General features: G+C 41.8%; 1 protein-coding gene across 1 annotated transcript in view; it reads right to left on the reverse strand.

Moving 5' to 3' along the window:
- The window catches only part of SLC2A2 (solute carrier family 2 member 2), a 29561-nt gene extending 23075 nt beyond the window's left edge, over positions 1-6486 (reverse strand). The window contains exon 1 of the mRNA XM_059922000.1: positions 6413-6486. Coding sequence (XP_059777983.1) covers positions 6413-6427 — 15 coding nt within the window. The 5' untranslated portion in view covers positions 6428-6486. The remainder of the gene's footprint in view (positions 1-6412) is intronic.
- Between the last annotated feature and the right edge of the window lie 14231 nt (positions 6487-20717).

Genomic DNA, 20717 nt, shown 5'->3' on the forward strand with positions numbered 1-20717 from the left:
AGTGGGTATGTGACCCAAGCCACTTTCCCTATATAATCTTCAGTTTTTCTCTAAATTGGCAAATAATTATAAATCCCCCTACTCCAGCATGAAGAATAGCTAATTAACCAGACCTCCATATTCCCCAATTAAGCTGGAGATCAGAAGTTTCACAGTGTCATCATCAACAAAGTATTATCACAGTACCACCCTGAGAGCCCTTGAAGTTACTGTCTAGTGGTCCTAAAACCAGACTTTACTTGAAGAGCTTATTACATGTGTAGCTTCCTGGGGCTCACCTCAGATCTACTAGCGGATTGGAATCTCTGGGGTGAGGATTGGGAATCTGTATGTTCCCTCTCTTTCTACTAATTCAGAATTAATTGCAGGTGGCACCTATATAGACTTTCCCTCCCAGTAACTTTGTTCCCTGAAAGACAAGACATCAAAGCTGACCCAAATTATATGCTAATATGATATATATATATATCTCCAAAGAACCATATAATATCATATAACTATGAAGCATATATATAATATCTTATATATCATATAATTATATAATTCACATTTGTATTTATTAGATATAAATCATATATACATATATAGTTATTTATTAATAATAGTAAAATAATTATAAATAAAATATATGTAAACAGTGCACATGTGCGAGTGCTTGCACACACAAATACACACACACAGTATGGTTATGGTGTGTGGGATTACCAGAGACTTTGAATTATCCTCTAAAATGGAACTGGAGACATCTAAAATGCAGTGGCTCAGGCAGCCAAAGCTAAGATGAGGTTCCATTCACTTGGTTGGTGATTTCTCCTTAAATCCTTTTTCCCTTTAAGCTGTTTCCAAGGACAGAGAATTTCATCCCATTTACAGATAGCATCATTAGTAATGAGGGGACCAAGAAGTGCCTTAAGCAGGCTTTAACCCCCTTCTTGATAATCTCCATTACTACAATCTGGACAATCTGATGTTAGGTGCAATGCAAACACAGCTTCAATGCCTAATACTGAATATTTTGCCTACTGCATGCCATTCACGGCGGTATGTGTATTATGTCATTTACCTGTAATAGTTTTCTCTTGTTGCTATTACAAATAACCAAACAAAGCAGTGGCTTAAATAACACAAATTTATTATTTTACCGTTTTTGTAGATGAGAAGGTCTGACACTAGTCTCATCAGACTAAAATTTAGGTGTTGGCAAGCTGTGTTCCTTTCTGGAGGATGTAGGGGAAAATTTGGGTTGATGGTAGAATTTAGTTGCTTGTGGTTGAAGGACCAGGGTCTGCGCTAGCTGTAAAGCAAGGGCCATTCCCAGCTCTGGAGGCCACAGCGTTCCTTGATTAGTCGTGCCCTTCCTCCATCTTCATAGCCAGAATCTCCCTATCTCAAGGTCCATAACGGTAATGGCATTTGTAAAGCCCTTTTTACTACGTGAGGTAACATATTCACAGGTTCTGGGGACAAGGTTGTGGACATCTTTTGAGGACCATTATTCTGCCAACCACACTCCTCATGACAGTACCATTAGTATCCCTATTTTATAGATAACTAGACTAGTTAAAGTCTTACAGCCAGTAACTTGTATTGATAGAATAATGATTTGGATCCAGAACTTATGCTTTTAATTACTTGGTTATTTTGCATTTCTCATTGATCAGAAACAAACATTCACAAGCCAAACAGGTCTGAAACTCTAGGATCCTAATCTTTCTAAATTGAAAAAAAAAAACTAAGCGTGCGCATATTTATAGGATTTGCCGATTGTGATGCTGAAGCAAATCACCAAACACCGACCAGTTCCAAGCGCATTTTCCATTTTCCCACCACTCACCACACAAATCCCCTCCTTCCTCACACACCCATAAAAAACTTCCGTGAGGTTTCTGATGAAAATCAAAAAGGGCTACTCAACTGCTCATCTGTAGCTCAGCTGAAGAAGAACCTCAGGTCCTACCCAACACCAAGCCCAGGGCTATGATATACTTGCCCAGTTTCATCCCTGCATCTCCTTTTCTTCCGTGGCAGAGCCTCCCAGCACTTGTTGTCTTAGTGACTGCCCCTCCCACTCCATCCCTGGGCTTCTGCTCTCCGCTGGCTCTCTCTTCCTGTCCCCACCAGACAAGCATTTGGTTCCTTTCTTCTTATTTTGAGCCCAACTGGTGAGCAATGGTGAGCAGCGGTGCTACAGAAATGGAAGTTGGGGATGAAGGTAGTGGCTGCAGCAGATCTGGTCCCCTATAATCTCCATCAGCCTTCCTCTTCCACTCCAAATGACAGTCTCAGTCACAACAGTGTTAGCTGTTCCTTCATTGCTTTGACAAAAATGTAAGCTAATTTTCAAACGTAGAAGATCTCTGGAACTCCTGTCCCATTACCTTCCAATCAAATTGTTCTAAGTCATTGCTATAGAAATATTGGAGCTGCCCCCAAGATCACTTTCTCACATTAGAGGGATAACAAAAAAGCCGCTGTGAAGGAGATAAGAGAGGTTTTAAACATTTAGAAATCTTAGGGTGTTCTTGAAGTCTTTGTCCTCTGGTCTTCCTGGCTTCTTTTTCAGTGTTGGCTCTGGTACTGCCACCCATGGCCTGCAGTTCCCCACTTTAACTCCTTGAGATAGAAATTTCATCCAAAAAATTGTATGAGTAATTAAATTGGTAATTAATTTAAGGTAATTAATTGAGTAATTAAAGTAGCAATCAAAAAAAAAAAAGAAAAAAAAGAAATTTCGGGGCTTCCCTGGTGGTGCAGTGGGTGAGAGTCTGCCTGCCAATGCAGGGGACACGGGTTCGAGCCCTGGTCTGGGAAGATCCCACATGCCGCGGAGCAACTAGGCCCGTGAGCCACAACTACTGAGCCTGCGCGTCTGGAGCCTGTGCTCCGCAATAAGAGAGGCCGCGACAGTGAAAGGCCCGCGCACCGCGATGAAGAGTGGCCCCCACTCGCCGCAACTGGAGAAAGCCCTCGCACAGAAACGAAGACCCAACACAGCCAAAAATAAATAAATTGATTAATTTTTTAAAAAAAGAAATTTCATCCAAAAAATTGTATGAGTAATTAAATTGGTAATTAATTTAAGGTAATTAATTGAGCCATTAAAGTAGCAATCAAAAAAAAAGAAATTTCATCCAGTTGGTCAGATAAGGAGCAATCTCATTTATTTTAAGCGGGCCACTTGGATTCCCAACCAAAGTGATCATACCAAATATCAAAGTCTGTGGAACTGTTTGATTGCATTTTCTTTTTTGTTTTTGTTTTGTACCTCTTATTTTCAGGTTTGATTTCCCTCTCTGAACTCCATTTTGAACTGGCTCTTCACTTCCCATCATTTCTTTTTCCATTGTGAAATAAAAAGAGATAACATTTGTAGTTAACCTTCTTTGTGGTTAGACTTGGTCAGAGAAAGTTTTGTTTATGAGAGGGAAAATTTCTGAAAACTACTAAACAACTTAGTTTGAATTGGCCCATTAACCTCCATTCATTCAATCTAATATCCAAGAGGTTGACTCAAGGATAGGTACATAGGAGCCAGTGAAAACGGTGAGAACTTAGAGAGGAACTTACTCTTGTCCAGGCTCTGTGTTCTAAATGGTTTGCCTGTTCTCTCAACAACCTTGTAAGTGGAAATTATTATACCATTTTACATATGGGAAAAGGTAATGATATGGAAAGGGTAATGAACTCATCTAAAGGCCATATATCCACCAAGTGGCAGAAGATATTCAAGCCTTTTCTCTCAACTTCTTCATAGGCAACAGGGTATTAAGCATGCACTTTTAGAAAGACTGTCTTAATTTGGAGCTTAATAATTTTAGGTTAAAGAAACTATGTTCTATATCCAATTAAAAATATGCTGCTGGATAAATGTCGAAGAGTAGAATGGGCAAGTGGCTGAACCTTAACATAAAACTAATGTGGTGTTTATTTTGTGGCTTAGAAATCAGATGGAGTCTATTAGGAAAAACAAATAGGCTTGGGAGTCAGAAAACCTGGAAGAGTCCCAGCTAGGCCCTTAACGTCCCCAAATCTCAGTTTCTTTACCCTGCAAATGGGTATAATAATAGTTAATGCATAGAATTGTTATAAAGGCGGAATAAGATACACACTGTGGTCTTCCGATAAATAGTGAAAGGGCTAAAAAAACAACTGATCTTTAATCACATCATTATCATCTCATTTATCACTCTTGCCAAACAACCACCTGTCAAATTTTTAGACATCACCAATAATCTTCACAACACTACTGCAAAGTACATGAAACTATCCCCATTTTACAGGTGAGGAAACCAGGGCTCAGAGATTAAGTGGTATGCCCAACACACATAGCTGATGAATAACAGATACTCTTGTATTGGAAACCAGAGCTCATCTTACACTCCCACTGCCAAACAAAAAGGCAGATTTTCAGCATCTATGGATTGACTAGGTGGGGAGCAGAGCTTGTACTCTTTCCTCTACAAAATACTATGTACACCAACCCAAAGGCGATCTTGCACCCTACTTTGGAAAAGTCCAGGAGCTTCTCAAGCCATAGAACTTTCAAGCTGAAAGGGACCTTTGAGAGCAATGGATTCTAGGCTAATCTCTTCCTTTTTCAGTTGAAGAATCTGAGTCCAAGTCTTTTGAATTATACAGTGCATTACTGGGTATATCCAGAGTGAGAACCCAGGTCTCCTAACCCTCAGTCTCATGCTTTGTTCACTTCTTTCAAAGTCTGGGTGGTTTTACAAAGCTATAACATTGTGCTTTACATCAGTTCTCATTCTTTCTGGGTTCCCTTTTTAGGCAATTCCTTAATTCTCAAGAGAAGTACTACAACACAATTTCTAAAGGCCCCTAAGGGAATTTAATGATAGTTCTATATGAAACTTGATCATAGGCTATGTGCCAGGCACCGTGGTTAAGCACCTTTCTTTTTGCAGTATCTACCAAACTTCAGCTGTTTGAACACTACCTTCATAATTTTTGCCAAATCTACATACCATCTGTATAGTTATTAACTTAATATTTGTCTTTATACTGTTTTTAAAGTTTTAACTACTTTAGCTGTATCCTGGGCTGTTATAGGAAATCATGAAATCCTAGTTATTCCTTAAATACACATTATATAAATACATAACTATTGACATTAAAATGTTTGTCATCTGAGTTTCTCTAATATTATCTCATTTAATTACTCCCATACAGTAGAGAACTATTATAATCCTTGTATATCCCATACTATATCCTTATGTTATATCCCAGTGTGTTCTTAATTTGTTGCAATAGAGAAAAGCACTTGAGAAAATCACACAGACTAGTCAGAAAACAGAGAAAATATCCTTAAAATCTCAATTAGTGGATAGGCCAGTTAAATAACTTAACCCCAGTATCACAACAGGTAAGTAGTATCAGCACACTCCAAATCCAGGCCCCTGACTACAAAGCCTGTGCACCTAGCCTTTCACTTACTGACATGAAAGATGGCTCAGCAGAGTAAGTTACACCAGATCAGAACTTAGGGGTCCTACTCTAACACGCATGTACCTACTTGTATGATTGTGTGCAGAGGTGGGTGCATTTGGTTGGGGGATACTTCGAAAACAGCAACAGCACTACACCCTTTGTATTTTCAAGTTTTTATTTTGAAAAGTATATCTACAGAGAAGTTGAAAGAGTAGTGCAGTGAACACTCCATAACCTTCACCTGTGTTCACCAATGGTTAACCTTTACCACATTTGTTTAACTCTCCGTGTGTGTGTGTGTGTGTGTGTGTGTGTGTGTGTGTGTTGTTTTGGCTGAATCATTTGAAAATAAGTAGCAGATACTTGTGTCACTTCACTCCTAAATACTTCAGCATGTACTCACTAAGAACATTCTCCTACATAATTACAATACCATTATCATATCCAAGAATGTAATAGTTATAAAACATTATCTAATATACCATTTTCAAAATTTCTCACTATCCCCATATTGTCCCTTAGAGCTGTTTTCTTCTTCCTTCCACCATCTAAGATCACTTGTTGCATTTGGTCATCAGTTCTTCTTAGTCTCCTTTAATCTAGAACAGGCCTTCTACCCCTTGTTTTTCAAATATTGATATTTTTGAAGATTTCAGATCAGTTTCACGATTAGTTAGATTTGGGTTAATATGCCTTTTTTTGCACATTCCTTCCGTACTATGGTTATGTAGTACCACTCGAGAAAACATTACACAGACTAGTCAGAAAAGAGAGCAAATACACTTAAAATCCCAATTACTGAACAAAAACTATGATTATTTTAGCAGCCAAACTATCAATCGGCCAAGAGAAGTAGCTTTGATCTGTGATAGCTACACCCAACATCCCCCAAATCCTCAATATGCTCACTGACTTCAACAGATTTCCCTATTCATGTCCTCAAATGGACATAATACGACTGTACCTTATCTTCTGTCATTTTGTGGGTTGGAGTCCTGCTCTTGATTCCAGGTCTTGTAGTGAGTGTGGCAGATGCAGTGGCCGGTCCCTGACTGTCCTCCTCCAGCTTTCTGAGACTAGTTATACATTAGAGTAGGAGGAGCAAGGCAAAGAAGGCATGAGGCCAAGTCTAATCTTGGGCAGAGGGTGAATATTGATGAGAATCCAATCAATAAATGCTTTGCCTCTGTGACTTGTGGCTTCAATGCCTTTGTTCTACCAGGAAAGAAAATGGGAGCAGGTCCCTTAGGCATAAGTTAGAAACCAGAGGCGGTCATGTTTTAAGGCACGTTCTAAATGGGGCAGTAACCAGGGGCAGGTGAAAAAAGAAATCTTTGGGGTCTTTTGTCGAAAATGAGAGAAGCTGGGCTGCCACGCTATGCTGTGGGGAAAAGAAAGACAGGTGCGTGGGAGGCACATGCACTGCCCTGCAGAGAAACAGTACTGTGGTGCTTGCGCTTCAGAGCTGGACTGTGTGGCCCGAGGTCACTGTAGGCTTGAGTGGTGACCTGAATGCGTTTGGAGAGTCAGGAACTTGGGTTTGAATCTCACCATTTTACTGGTGTTGTGACCTTAAACAAGTGGCTCATTGTGACTTTTCTGTGCCTTAGTTTTTTCACCTGATAGAATGAAAATAACAGACTATACACTTTGTTTATTGGTTGGGTTAAATGTGGTAATATATGAAAGTGTTTAGCACGGTGAATAATAGGTGCTCAGCAAATGTTGGTTGCTCTTGTTTTTGCTGTTATAGTTACTGGTTCGGTGTATGTCAAGAGGCACCTGAAGGAGGCAGTAGTGGAGCTCTCAAATAACTCTCCCAGGGCTTGGGCTTGTGCCCGTCTGCACATCCTCTACCATGTCCAGTCGGGGTGGGTGGGCAGGTGACATCAAAATTGGCTGAGCTTGAACTGTGCCTGGCAAACCGTGTTACTGGTGTCCAGCAGAGAAGATGTAACGAACAGCCCCATAAATGAGGGGTGTTATGAAGAAACAGAGAATGAGAAGGTAAAGGAGACTCAGATTTCATTTGTCTTTTATTTCCCCACTCTTTTCATTTGTATCACTTCTGCAAGGTAATGCAAGTGAGTATCATTCAATTCAAATCACAAACTTTTATTGAGCCCAGCACAGTCCCAGGCTCTGAGATGCATGATATAAACACGACACTTTGGAGCTCAAAATGCATAAGGAGAGAGAAACGTAACCATAAACAGCAATACAGTAATTTCTTAGTGGAAAGGCATGAATGAATATTACTAACAAAGATGGTTAATCTTTACTGAGTTCTTGTTTAGCGCCAGGTGCTGCTCTCAGCGCTTTACATGGATTAACCCATTGAATCATAACATAAGGCACTCTCCCTTGCAGACTCCAGCTTTGGGGAGCAGTTTTGCAATCAGAATTTAAAGACCCCAGGTAGCCGCGCTGCCGTCAGTGCGTAGCCGGCTCCTGGCTTTCTGCTCCAGTTTCAGCTGGTGATGCGCACGACCAATTGTCTGAGCGTATTTAATCAGGAGACGATTCCTTAGCAATCATTTTCCAGCGACAGGACACTCTGCCAGAAAGCCTTTGTGCGGCTGTCAAAAATGATAGTTCCCTCTGTTTACCAACCTTTGTTTTTTGAATCTTCCTTTTAAGAGATGGCCTTGAGTGCTGCGTGGGGCCGGGGAGCCTTTAACTTCTCCTGCCGGGTTGGAGCTGCGCGCACAGCGCGCAAGGGAGCTGTTCTCTGCATTGGAAGCACGCCCTGCCACTCGCTTAACCGGGACGCTGGACCTTAAGCCACCTAGACCAGTTTCCTCCGGTTTAGCCCAGACCTCTCCTGTTCTCTTACTCAGAAATGAGTAATCTCTGCACATTTTAGGGATGGCTGAAACTTTATCTCCGGCTGTAGGGTGGAGGAATTGCTGCAGTGATTGCACTGGGATTTAGCCTCCGGAGAACTGATAACGCATTTCGGCCTCTCAGGAGAGTTTGCCTTAGCGCCCACCCGAGGAGCTGCGGGTCCGATTGCATGAAGGCGTCTTCGTGTTTCCCTGGCTGTGGGATAAAGTCAGGCTTTTCTCGCTTTGTTGTCCGGATGGGGGCCCCTCAATGAGGTGCGCCAGTGTCCAGAATCACCCAGAGATCCCCTCTGGGCGGCGTGAAACAGCTCTGTGTGGTTGTTTTTTTAGGGTTCACTTTGTAAACCCTTCAAGTCACATTCTGATTACTCCTTTTTTCATTTTATTTTATTTTTTTATTTTTTATTTTTTAACATCTTTATTGGAGTATAATTGCTTTACAATGGTGTGTTAGTTTCTGCTGTATAACAAAGCGAATCAGCTATACATATACATATATACCCATATCCCCTCCCTCTTGCATCTCCCTCCCACCCTCCCTATCGCACCCCTCTAGGTGGTCACAAAGCAGGGAACTGATCTCCCTGTGCTATGCGGCTGCTTCCCACAGCTATCTATTTTACATTTGGTAGTGTATATAGGTCCATGCCACTCTCTCACTTCGTCCCAGCTTACCCTTCCCCCTTCGTGTCCTCAAGGCCGTTCTCTATGTCTGCATCTTTATAAAGTCCACTGATTTAAATATAAATCTCATCCAAAACCCTCAGAGAAATATTCAGAATAATGTTTAACCAAATGTCTGAGTACTGTGGCCCCAAGTTGAGACATCAAATTAATCATCACAGCATGCTACCTTTGAGGTTGGTGTTTTTCACTCAGTATAATTCCTTCAAGATGCATCCAAGTTGCATGTGTCGGTTGTTTGCTTTTATTGCTGAGTATTGTTCCATGGAATGGATGTACCACAGCCTGTTTAATCATTAACCTTTGAAGGACATCTCAGTCCTTTCCAGTTCTGGGTTATTACAAATAAAGCCGCCATAAATATTCATGTAAATAAAGAAAAACCTTTTTGTGTAACCATTAAGTCTTCTTTTTCTGGAATAAATGTTCATGAGTGCAGTTGTTGGGTCGTATGGTATTTGCACATTTAGTTTTTAAGAAACTGCCATTTTACATTCTTACCAGGAATGTATGAGTGATTCAGTTTTTCTGCACCCTCATCATTTGATGTTGTCATTATTTTTTACTTTAGCCATTCTGAAAGGTGTAGTGATATCTTATTGTGGTTTTATTTTACATTTCTTTAATGGTTAATGATGTTGGACATATAATTTAATTATCTGACATCTGTATATCCTTTTTGGTGAAATGTCTCTTCATATCTTTTGCTCATCTTCTAACTGAATTATTGTTTTGTTTCCCTTCATGGTAGAACTCTTCTGAAAAATTGTCTACACTCACTTCACTACTCACCATCCTTTTCTCCTCAATCCAACTTAAGTGGGTTTTTGTCCCTCACCGTGCCTCTGAAGTAGCTTTTTATGGGTTTCCCAAAAATCTGCATCTCCCTAAGGCTAATGGACAATTCTGTGTCCATTGGAGCACTATCCTTTTTCTTAAAACTTTTTCTTCTCTTGTTCTCATGACAATATGATCACTTGAACTCAATGGCCACTGCCTCTTATTATCTTACTCCCTCTTTATTCCTAGACTTCTAAATGGTATTGTTGTCCAGGGCTCAGTCCTTGGCCTGTTCCTCTTTTTATCTACATTCATTCTGTAGATGAACTCATCAGATATAATGGCTTTAAGAACCATCCATACTAGCCCTGTGCAATAGTATGTTTTGTGATGATAAAAATATCCTACATCTGTGCTGTTCAGTATAGTTGCCACTAGCCACATGTGGCTATTTAAATTTAAGTTAATTAAAAATTTAAATTTCAGCTACTCAGTCCTACTGAAACCAAGCAGCACCCTGCGAGGCCTTCCCGGGGACAGACGCCCCTCCTAACCACAACACACCCCGTGTCCTCTCCCTCTTGTTTGTAAAAAAGCTTTAGCCTCCTTGAGTTCCAAAGAGCAAATTTAATCAGTGAAATGAGACAATGCAGATACAAAGGCATATAGTCAAGCAAGAGAAGCTCATCATAGTTTAGCCATAAAACAAAGTCAAGGAGCTTTAGTTCCTCCTCGGGGGCTATAGGTAATATCCTGAGCTATACCCTTGAGCTGATTTGCAGATATTAAAACCCCCACCAGGTGGAAGAAGTTAACCTTTACCGCATGCTGACCACAAGCACATAGACCCCAGACTAGTTGGAACCAGAAGGTTGATGATGTTGATTCCCGAAATACCACCCGGTTACCGCACTACCAACCAATCAGAAGAATGTCCACAAGCCAATCAGGCACCTTTCGACCCTCTTCCTCACGTTGCCTTTAAAAACCCTTCCCCAAAAGCTTTCAGGGTGGTTTGGGTCTTTTGAGCGTGAAGATTATCTTCAACTTTTAGACAAACAACCAGCAAGGCAAGAGGCAACTTCACAAATGAACTAAGAGTTAGAAAAATAATTAACAATCAAGTTCCTACCACCTCTTTCTAAACTATTGAACACCTACCATAGTTCAGAATTTCACACATTGTCACTTCATCCCTATAGCACCATTTAAGTAAAATATTCTCATTTACCTGTGAGAAGACTAAGGCTCAGAGCATTGAAGGATCTATCCCAAGTTTCCATGGCTAATCAGTGGAAAAGCTGTGATTACTCATTCAGCCTTCCAACAGATGTTTGTAGATTATCTTTTATGTGCCAGAACTGGAGACAATAGTGAACCCATCAGATAAGATTCCTGTCTTCCAAGAATTTACATGCTATAGGGATTGGGATCCAAGTTTTAGAGCCTACATTGAGAGCACCTCAAACTTTCCCAAATGACAACTTATTAGGTTCCATATGAACCCAGATTTTTAACTTCAGATCTTTCTGCTATAGCCCACCATTGTTGTTACTGTCCTGCAAGACATTTTTGAAGCTTGTCATCATGTGATCTACTCCACAGTGAACGTTGGCTCTCTTTACATTCATATGCCGTATGGCCCAACTTATTCAACAATTAATAACTGGATTCTTGACCACTAAGGGTAAGAGCGAACAGTTGTTTAAACTTCAAAAGCATTGTCATGTTTTCTGCCAAGTCTAGAGACCCTCACGCCTACTCCTTCTTTCAGTTCTACCTACAATCCAAATAGAAAGTCATCTGTTGTATGGAGAATACCATTTAATAAGAATACCTATGATAGCTTTCCTTGTGAAAAGATAAAATGAGGACTTTACTGAATGTATTGAGAATAGGGATTTGAGATTATTTAATTTTAGAAGACCCTAAACAATTTAAGTAAGTAGTTTGGAGACAATTTAGTGGCCACAAAATGTTTCAAATTCAAGCCTTAATTAAACTTTGTGTCCCTAAGCAATGTGAGATAGTTGGGCCAATAATATTAGACGCTTATTTCTTAGAGTAGGTTTTAGGAATAAATAATCCAATGAGCACTGAAGTCTGAGCTTTGATGTAATAGACTTGAGGGAGGGGTTTAATTAAGTGTAGATATTTCTCTGACAGACAGTAATGTGAGTGTGGGTTGGGTGGGACAATGAGTGAAAGAGGAAAGATGGAGGACACTAAAAGGAATGGAGTCCAGGTCTCCAGGAAGGCCTGCTGAGGCTGGCATATTGTTCCTGATGGTGCTCTGGGACCCACACTGACCTCTTGGGCTTCCCCTGGAAATGAGCCTTGGCAGAGGTCCAGCGAGGTAAGTCTTTGTCCAAGGTCAGTGATGGTCTCTATTTTCAGCCATATCCATGGCTAGGGGAGCCTGCTAGTATCTTAAGGAGAGTGTCCTGTGCTGGCACTAAGAGGGAAGGACATGGGGCAGGTTGTTTGTGCCAGTTCTGTCTGTGACAGCCAATAAATTGCCCTATTTCCTTTATTCCTTTTCTTTTCTTTCTTTTAAACTTGACTGTTAATGCGTCAATTCAATGAATCTATAGGTGGATAAGAAGGGATTAGTAGATTCTTCTGACTAGCTCAGTGGTCACCTGGAGACACTCAGACAATCTTAGGTGATAACCCAAATGTACACAGAGGCCTGTGGGACCTCTTAACCCCCTCCCAAAGGCAAACCTATAGCCCCAGGTGCAGGGAAGAGGAAGTAGCCCTGGTCACTGGGGCTGTGACTGTCTACTTCTTGGACAGATACACTGACATTAACAGCCTTTCAATGACCCACATTGGGAGTCTCAGGTACCAGATGAAAAGCTACCCAATAGCTGTACAGTCTAGGCACTGTCCTCACTTTTCCTTTGTCTCTTTTTCTCCTTTCAAAAATATTTACTTCATTTTAATAGCAAATTAAACATAAATACATGAGACGATTGTCATTGAGAAAATTTTGTAGAATACAGATGAAGCTGAACTAACCCTCTACCTCCACCTTCAACCAAGAGAGCGCCTCAGAGATGTCTCTGTCTTCAGTTTGGTAGGTGTCTTTCCAACCACCATCCCCTTTGAATCTTCTACTCTTAACTGTTTCTGTCACTTTGCCTCCTCTCCAAATTTGTCCTCTGCCATGTTAGGATGAAGTTTTAATTTAACTGCTACTCCTCAAGAAGCTTCCTCTTGGACTTCCCTGGTGATGCAGTGGTTAAGAATCCTCTTGCCAATGCAGGGGACATGGGTTCGATCCCTGGTCCGGGAAGACCCCACATGCCACGGAGCAACTAAGCCCGTGTGCCGCAACTACTGAGCCTGCATGCCACAACTACTGAAGCCCACACGCCTAGAGCCCGTGTTCTGCAACAAGAGAAGCCACCACAATGAGGAGCCCCCACACCGCAATGAAGAGTAGCCCCCGCTCGCCGCAACTAGAGAAAGCCCACGTGCAGCAACGAAGACGCAAAGCGGCCAAAAATAAATAAATAAAATAAATAAATAAATTTATTAAAAAGAAAAAAAAAAAAAGCGTCCTCTTAATTTGCCCTCCTTGGTATGGCACAGAAGCCATAGACAAGTGATGCGCAATCCCTCAGGTGTCTGGATATGCTTTTCCAGCACCCCAGGCCGATGCTGAGAGAGATGTTGTATGATGAGAGAACATGAGAATGTTGCCGATGTTGTCTGAGAGGGAACATGAGAAGAAGAGCTGCTGTGTCACCACTTCTGCTAGGCCAGATGCTACCTGGCTGACCCCTTTAGCCTGGTGGCCATCACTTTAGAAAGGATGAAAAGTTTTCCCTTCCTGGAATGGTTTTATATCTTTTCTGAACCCAAGGAACCTTGTAAAATGAATTCATGCCACCCTCTCACAAGCGTTTGGAGCACTGGACTGGGGTCAAGAGATGCTTTTTGGGTTCTCCCTCTCCAGAGCATTTGGCTTTTTGACTATGGGTAAGTCTTGCTTAACTTCTCTAGACTTCATCTGTAGAACAAAGTAGATAATCTCTGTCTCTTCATGTGTAAGATGGAGATTGTATTGGATTCATGGGATTTTTGCGGGGGTTAAATAAGATAGTATGGATACAGTGCTTAGAATAAAGCCCAGCACATAGTAAACTCTCAGTAGATGTCAGCTGTTACTATTTTTCTGCTGTCAGTTTCCATGATTTGTTCTTAATTTAACATCTGCTCCAAAAGTTAGTATAGGGTCCTGTGACTCCCAGGGTTGACTAGCTATGTGAGTTCTGCTCCTTTTCTTTAGCCTGGAGTTTGTGTTATTTGGCTCATTAAAAGAACAAGGGGCCACCTACTGAGTGGGCACTTCCCTGGATTTGTGTCATTCACGTAAGGAAGGTTTGACAATCTGTGACAAATTCCTTTGACAGATGTGCATCTATGGTAATTTATCAGTGGGCTCTGCCCCAAATTAATTAATCATTGGGCAATTCAGTCTAAATTGAACGGTGCTACTGCATGCAGAAAATTTTTGTTTGCAATTCTTGAGTCATCTCAGTTTAAAATAAGTCAATTGAAATTCTCTGTTCCTAACCATTTTTCAATCAAGTGTGCCTAAACGCCCACAGTACTCTGCAGGGCATCTTTCTGTTTATGAGTTTGCGTCTCTTTAATGTCTGTGGGTTAATCATTTTCCGACAGTGTGCTATTTTCTATCGCTGCCTTCAGTACCTTTTGCTGCTAGTTTGCGGGGTACTAAGGGAGGCTTATGTGGTTGACATAAAAAAGTGGGAGTGAAGATCATGAGGTCATCATTGAGGTAGAACAAACAATGTTGCTCAGTGTTATTGACCAATAGGTCACCAGTAAAAGGAGCAGTGTCAGGGAGAAATGGTTCTCGTGACAGCTGTTTACCAGACATAGAGGAGTTCCAGGAATGTCCTGTAACAAGCAAATGGTGCAACTCGGTGATGGGTGAGTTGTTGACCAGGTGCTTTTTTGTCTTGTAGATCTTTAAGAGACAGAATCAGCTTCAATTTATTAGCCCCATTCTCCTCAGAAAATCCCCAGTGCTTACCAACACCCAGTGTGGGCTCTGGCATCTGTTCAGAGACTTGGAGAGTCAGTGGCAAGACTGGTAAAAATAAACCCAAATAGTATTTCTCTCTCCCTTACAACTTGAAATCATCTTCCCTCTTGGAACAGGGCAAGTGGGTTTGGGGAAGCACTTTGTGGTGGTTGGCGGGGAGAGGAAGTTGTTTTCATTTTTCATCGGTGAGTCAAATGAGTACATCAAAAATTGAAGCTCAGTGCCTTGGTGCCTCCATGCTGTAGATAACACAGTGTCCACTGTCCTAGAAGCAATCCTCTGAGCCTCTAGGGATGTCCAAGGCAGCTGCAGAATGGAGCCCTCCTTTGTGGTGGCCACGGTCTCCCCTCACAGCTGGAGTCCACCCCATGTTTGTGTCCTGCCTCTCTTCTCACTTCTGTTCGCTCCTTTTTCTTCTCTCTTCCCAGAGTCTCCTCAGGTGGCCTATGCCGAACTGAAGGGGGAAATTGCTTTGTTCTGCTACAGCAAGAGCACAGGGTCTCTCACCCTGACCCAACTGTAAGATTCCAACCAAGCCTTACGGTGTGCTCTGTTGCCTTTGTTTTGCCACTGATGGGAGCAGGATGAAGAGGGTCCGGAATGTGGCTTGGTGGGGAGGAAAGAGTGCTGTCCTAGGAGGCTTCTTGTTCCACGGCTGATGCAGCCCTCCAGCCCACCTTGAGCCACTCAGGGACCTGGACCCATGGTCTCTGAAGGGTTAGGCTCTAAGTTCCCTGAAATTTTGTCCTTCCAAGACATGTAAGATCACAGCAAGGATAGGGATAGATTTCTTGCTGATGGCTTCATACTGAAGGGTGAAGAGATGGTCGAGTGTCCCCATAGCTAAGTGTCCTGAGTGACAAATTCTAGTTCATTTCCGGTGGTTATAGCACTGGCTAGGAGGCGGCCCCAACACTAGAATGTCCGTGGTCCTTTTGTCCTCATCAGTAGCATCTGACCTGACTCATCCATTGTCCTTACAGATTTCTTGCCAGTGAGAATTCCCTTAGCATTTTAATCCATTAATTTGCTGCTACAGAGCCAGCTCTGCCTAGGAGATAACTTCTCCAGATGCCAAGGCACTGAAAGATTGCTGTCTGAAAAGTTTACTGGGTAATGAAATAAAAAAGCATCTTAAATACCAGATGCACAAGGTAATGTTTTTTTCCGATTGTCATTGTTAACTTCCACAAAGATTGTAGCAGAGTGCTGTTGGGAATGTGGAAGCAAGAACTAGATTGGGGGAGAAACCGTGAGCTTGACGCAGAAGTCACTGCTTGATTAGTAAGATCAAATCTGAGTCTAAAGACAGACTTTCTTATAAAGTATCTTTCATTAAGGTAGCATTATATTCACTTTTTGTTAACCATCAAAACTTAAGGAATGAAGTAGGCATATAACACAGGACTATAAACCCAAGAGCACCAAATGGAAATGTGCATCAAACAACAGAATGTCAAAAAAAGGTAATTTGGTTTTTTAAAAAAGGAAAAATATGATTTTGGGTATTGAGAGTAGCAAAAGCACCTTATTCTTTCCCTCTTTAGATAAACCAATATACATATTTAAAAAGTAAAAACGGTATTCTTTTTTATGTAGTTATTCCTCTAACATTTCTCTTGAATTTTATGGGCCTTATAAGAACAACTACGCACAAAGTTTACAGAGAGTTTTTCTATTGGTGATCTGATCTGATCAACATAACACAAATGTGAGTAGGGCAGGAATGACCTCATGATCCCCATTTTAGAAATAAGAAAACAGAGGCTCAGAGATGTCTGTTTGCTTAGGGTCACCCAGCTCACACATTGTGTTCTGACTTCAGATTCTGTTCTTCCATGTATTTCACAAATAAAGTCCCAGTTCTCAGCTTTCCCTTTTCCCATTGTTTTCTCATGTCCTTTTAGTGAAAGGCCAAGGAAAGCCTTCTCCCAGGGTGATCACTGACATTGAATCACAGTCTTGACTCTGATGTCTCAGGAACCAAATGCTCTTGGATGAGATGCTACTCAGGTGTTCTTTATTTTAAAGAAGACAGGTGCTCTTTGCAGGGTCATTGTTGATGGAGTGGTTTGGTCAAAAGAGCACCAGACTGGTCACCAAAAGAGCCAGCTTCTTATTTAGGTTCCACCACTGCCCACCCTAAGATCTTGAGCAAGTTATTTCTCTTTGCAGCTCAGTGTCCCCATTCACAAAATGAGGGGGTTAAACAGAATGAGCTCTAAATTAAAATTAAAATTAGGGAAAGATTTTAAATATGTTGGAAAAAATTAAAATGCATAATGAAACAAATAATTAGAACATATAAAAAGTAGGCAAGACCAATGAAACAAACCAAGAGACCAAGAAATTAAGAGTAATGAGAGAATATAAATGTAGATTAAAGCATAAAATGTAAATAAAAAGAGGAAAAAGAGTAAAAGCAAATAACATACAAAGGTAAATGGAGATATTTAAGCATAAAAATATTCAAAGGAGAAAAGCAAAGTAAGGATTTAAAGTCACAAAGAAGTAGAAATCAATACAGCTGTCAAATAAAAGGGAGAGGTTAGACTTCCCTGGTGGCGCAGTGGTTGAGAATCTGCCTGCCAATGCAGGGGACACGGGTTCAAGCCCTGGTCCGGGAGGATCCCACATGCCGCGGAGCGACTAGGCCCGTGAGCCACAACTACTGAGCCTGCGCTCTAGAGCCCACGAGTCACAACTACTGAGCCCACGCACTGCAACTACTGAAGCCTGCATGCTCTAGGGCCCGCGTGCTGCAACTACTGAAGCCCTTGCACCTAGAGCCCATGCTCCTCGACAAGAGAAGCCACCACAATGAAAAGCCTGCACACCGCAACAAAGAGCAGCCCCCGCTCGCTGCAACTAGAGAAAGCCCGCGCGCAGCAACAAAGACCCAACGCAGCCAAAAAAAATAAAATAAAATAAAAATAAAAGGGAGAGGTTAAATAGAACGTAAATAGCTTTGCTGTACACCTGAAACTAACACACCACTGTAAATCAGCTATACTCCAATAAAAAGTTTTAAAAAAGTGAATAGCTAAGTAAGAGAAATTAGAAGTTGAGTATAAAAAGACAAGTATTAAACAAGTAGCAATAGAAATTTTTTATCTCAACCTAAATCTAAGAGACAATAAAAAAGATGGTAAAAGTCAACAGAGGTTTGAAATTTTGAGATAGAAAGAGGGTCAGCATGAAAAAAGAAAAGCAGTTCAAAGCCATTTAAGAAGAGCAAAGTGTATGCAAATAGGCAAAAATAATAGCAGTAGAATGTAGTTTTAAAAGGGTATATTTTAAAAGTAAAAGGTGTTATTAACTTAAGAAAACAAGAAGAAAAGGACCCGAGTAGGAGAGCAGGTAGGCATCCTGTGTCTTCAGCAAGGCCCTCTGAGCTGAGGCCACGTGCTGCAATGTTGCATCTCCAAGTCGGAGGCTCAGGCCCCCGTGGGCAGCAAAGCTCCCGGCTGTGAGAAGGAGTGTGCCCCAGTGACGACGGGACGCAGCATGGTAGATGAGGAGCGAGGTCGGTGGCCCAGATGGCTCGTCCCATTTGGCTGGTCACAGCAGCACCTGGGCAAGACTTCTGCAATCCCTACTTGGGACAAAAGGTGGTACCAAGACGCCTGCACAACATGAAACAGGGTGGTTGTTTGCATGCACTTTTGGTGTCTAGACATACTGGAAACATGCAGAATTGTTCAAAGGGGAAGAAAGAAAAACTCCAGAAGTATAGTGTTTCTCAAAGTGTGGGATTGGGTGGGGGGGGGGGGGATCATGACCACGGGCTCCCAAATTACAGACTACTGCTCCGAGCAGGGTTGGGGTGTTCCAGAAGGTCTGCTTGAGTAACCAGCACACGGGTGATTCCTATGACCAGGAGAGTTTGGGCGAGTAGGGCCCGGGCCAGCTTCATGCTTCAAAGCTGGGCTTCAGTGAAGAAATCTGGGGACTTTGAGTCCTACAGACAGCAACTAAAAGAACGCTGGGAATTACATTCACGAAATGATCCATTCTCACGGGTTTCACCACAAACACACAGGAATCACTGCGTTCTTAACTGACGGCGTGATTCATTCATCAACCATTGCCCACGTTGGCCAGGCAGCTGGCTGAATCAGGAATTTGAAACCCCTGGGGCCTATGTTAGAGGACTGGCATAGGGGGGTAAAGAATATGCTCCACGTTCATGTAGTCAGGTGATTGTTTTTCCTGCTCCACCAGCACTTTCTCTAGTCATGCTGAACTACTTGCCATTTCCAGGCCCACATGCTCTGCATTCCTCTGTGCCTTTGTTCAAGCCGCTCCCTCTTGTTGGAATGCCTCTCTCCCTTTTTCCTGTCCCATAACCTGGTAAAGGCCACCTGCTCCTGGAAGCCCTCCATAACCATTCCAGGCAGAGGGTCCCTTCCCTTCAGTCCCATACTAGTCCCTGCATTCCTCTGTCAAACGCTGGGCTCTGCTTCTTTCGCTATTGTCTCTGTGTCTGTTTGTATTACTCCCCTGCCTTCCCCACCTGCCCTGGAGCAAAAGGAGTCTGCAGCACCTTAGAGGCAGGGATCATTTCTTCATCAGCTGTTTCTGCCTTAGCATCCAGCGGTGAGGCCTGCTATGTATTAAGCAGCTGGTAAATAAATGGTTGCTTTGCTTTTTCTCTACACAGGTGGGTTTGTGTGGGTGGCTTGTCAAAAGTCAGATCATGGCTGTCTCAACCACTTTAAAAAATAAGATGGCATATAAACAGGCAAAAAATAAAAATACTATGATGAATTTTTTTGAGCTCTCTGATACTTGACGGTGACAAGGCAGCTTTATTAAGATGAACTGAACCAATGACCGTTAATATATACACATTAAACATTGCCATAAAACACAACCAAGATACAAATGAAGATTCTTAGGGAAAACGTTTATAGTTACGTTTTCCAAATTATGGGCCATGGACCTCAGCAGGGCTTGGGGGTGGGGATCTATAACAAAGGGTCCAGTATCCAAGCGTATACCAAACATTGTTTGTAGACTAAATGACTCACATGTATAAGTGTTTTTTTTTCAAATGAGTGTGGCTTATGAACTGCAGTTTCATTTAAAAGTGTTACTGAACTTTTTGCTGCTTTTTAGTTTCGTAGGTGGTTATGATGGGAAGTCATCATATTGAAAATGATTGGGAAACTCAGGCTTATTAGGTGGCCGGGATGCAGTTAGTTGATGACTTCTGTGTTTTGCAATGTCTTCTGTCACAGCGTGTTCACTCTGCGCTGGTACCTGGGCCTGTGGAAGTTGTTTGAATTCTGCCTGCGATTAACCACCACTTACCTCGATAAAGCCAGCAACAAAAGTCTAAATATGGACACCAGGGCGGGCGTCTGCTTTGTTCCTGATGCTGGATCATGCTCTTCCCCTTTTCCCCCCTTTCTATATTTAGCCCTTCAGTTTTTGAGATGGGCAGTACATTTCTATACTAAAAAAAGATCTGGACTTCTATAATACTCTAGAGCAGTTATTACCACATTAAAAATTTTTTTCGCTAAGCAGGAAAATTTCAAAAACAAAAACCCATACAACCCCAAATCCTGTGGGGACCAACAAAAAGGCTGCCAATTTTTAATTTTGCCAAACGAGAACATTTAATGAAATGAATGTGTATATATTATCACCAGACTCTCAAATACATCTTTTCACTATACAGTGAGAACATGCTGCGTCCAAATGAGGCTGTCTTTAAATGAGCTTTATGGAAAGCTCACTGTGTTGTCCTTTGTCTTGGACTGGTGACAACTTTGGCCTGCCCAGATTGATGGGCCTCCAATTATGAATGGCTGTCCTCGTGAGGAGGAAGGGTGAGATAGGGGAAAGCATCAGATTGACCTGAAGGC

Source organism: Balaenoptera ricei, chromosome 4, assembly GCF_028023285.1.
Source record: "Balaenoptera ricei isolate mBalRic1 chromosome 4, mBalRic1.hap2, whole genome shotgun sequence".
Lineage (NCBI taxonomy): Eukaryota > Metazoa > Chordata > Mammalia > Artiodactyla > Balaenopteridae > Balaenoptera > Balaenoptera ricei.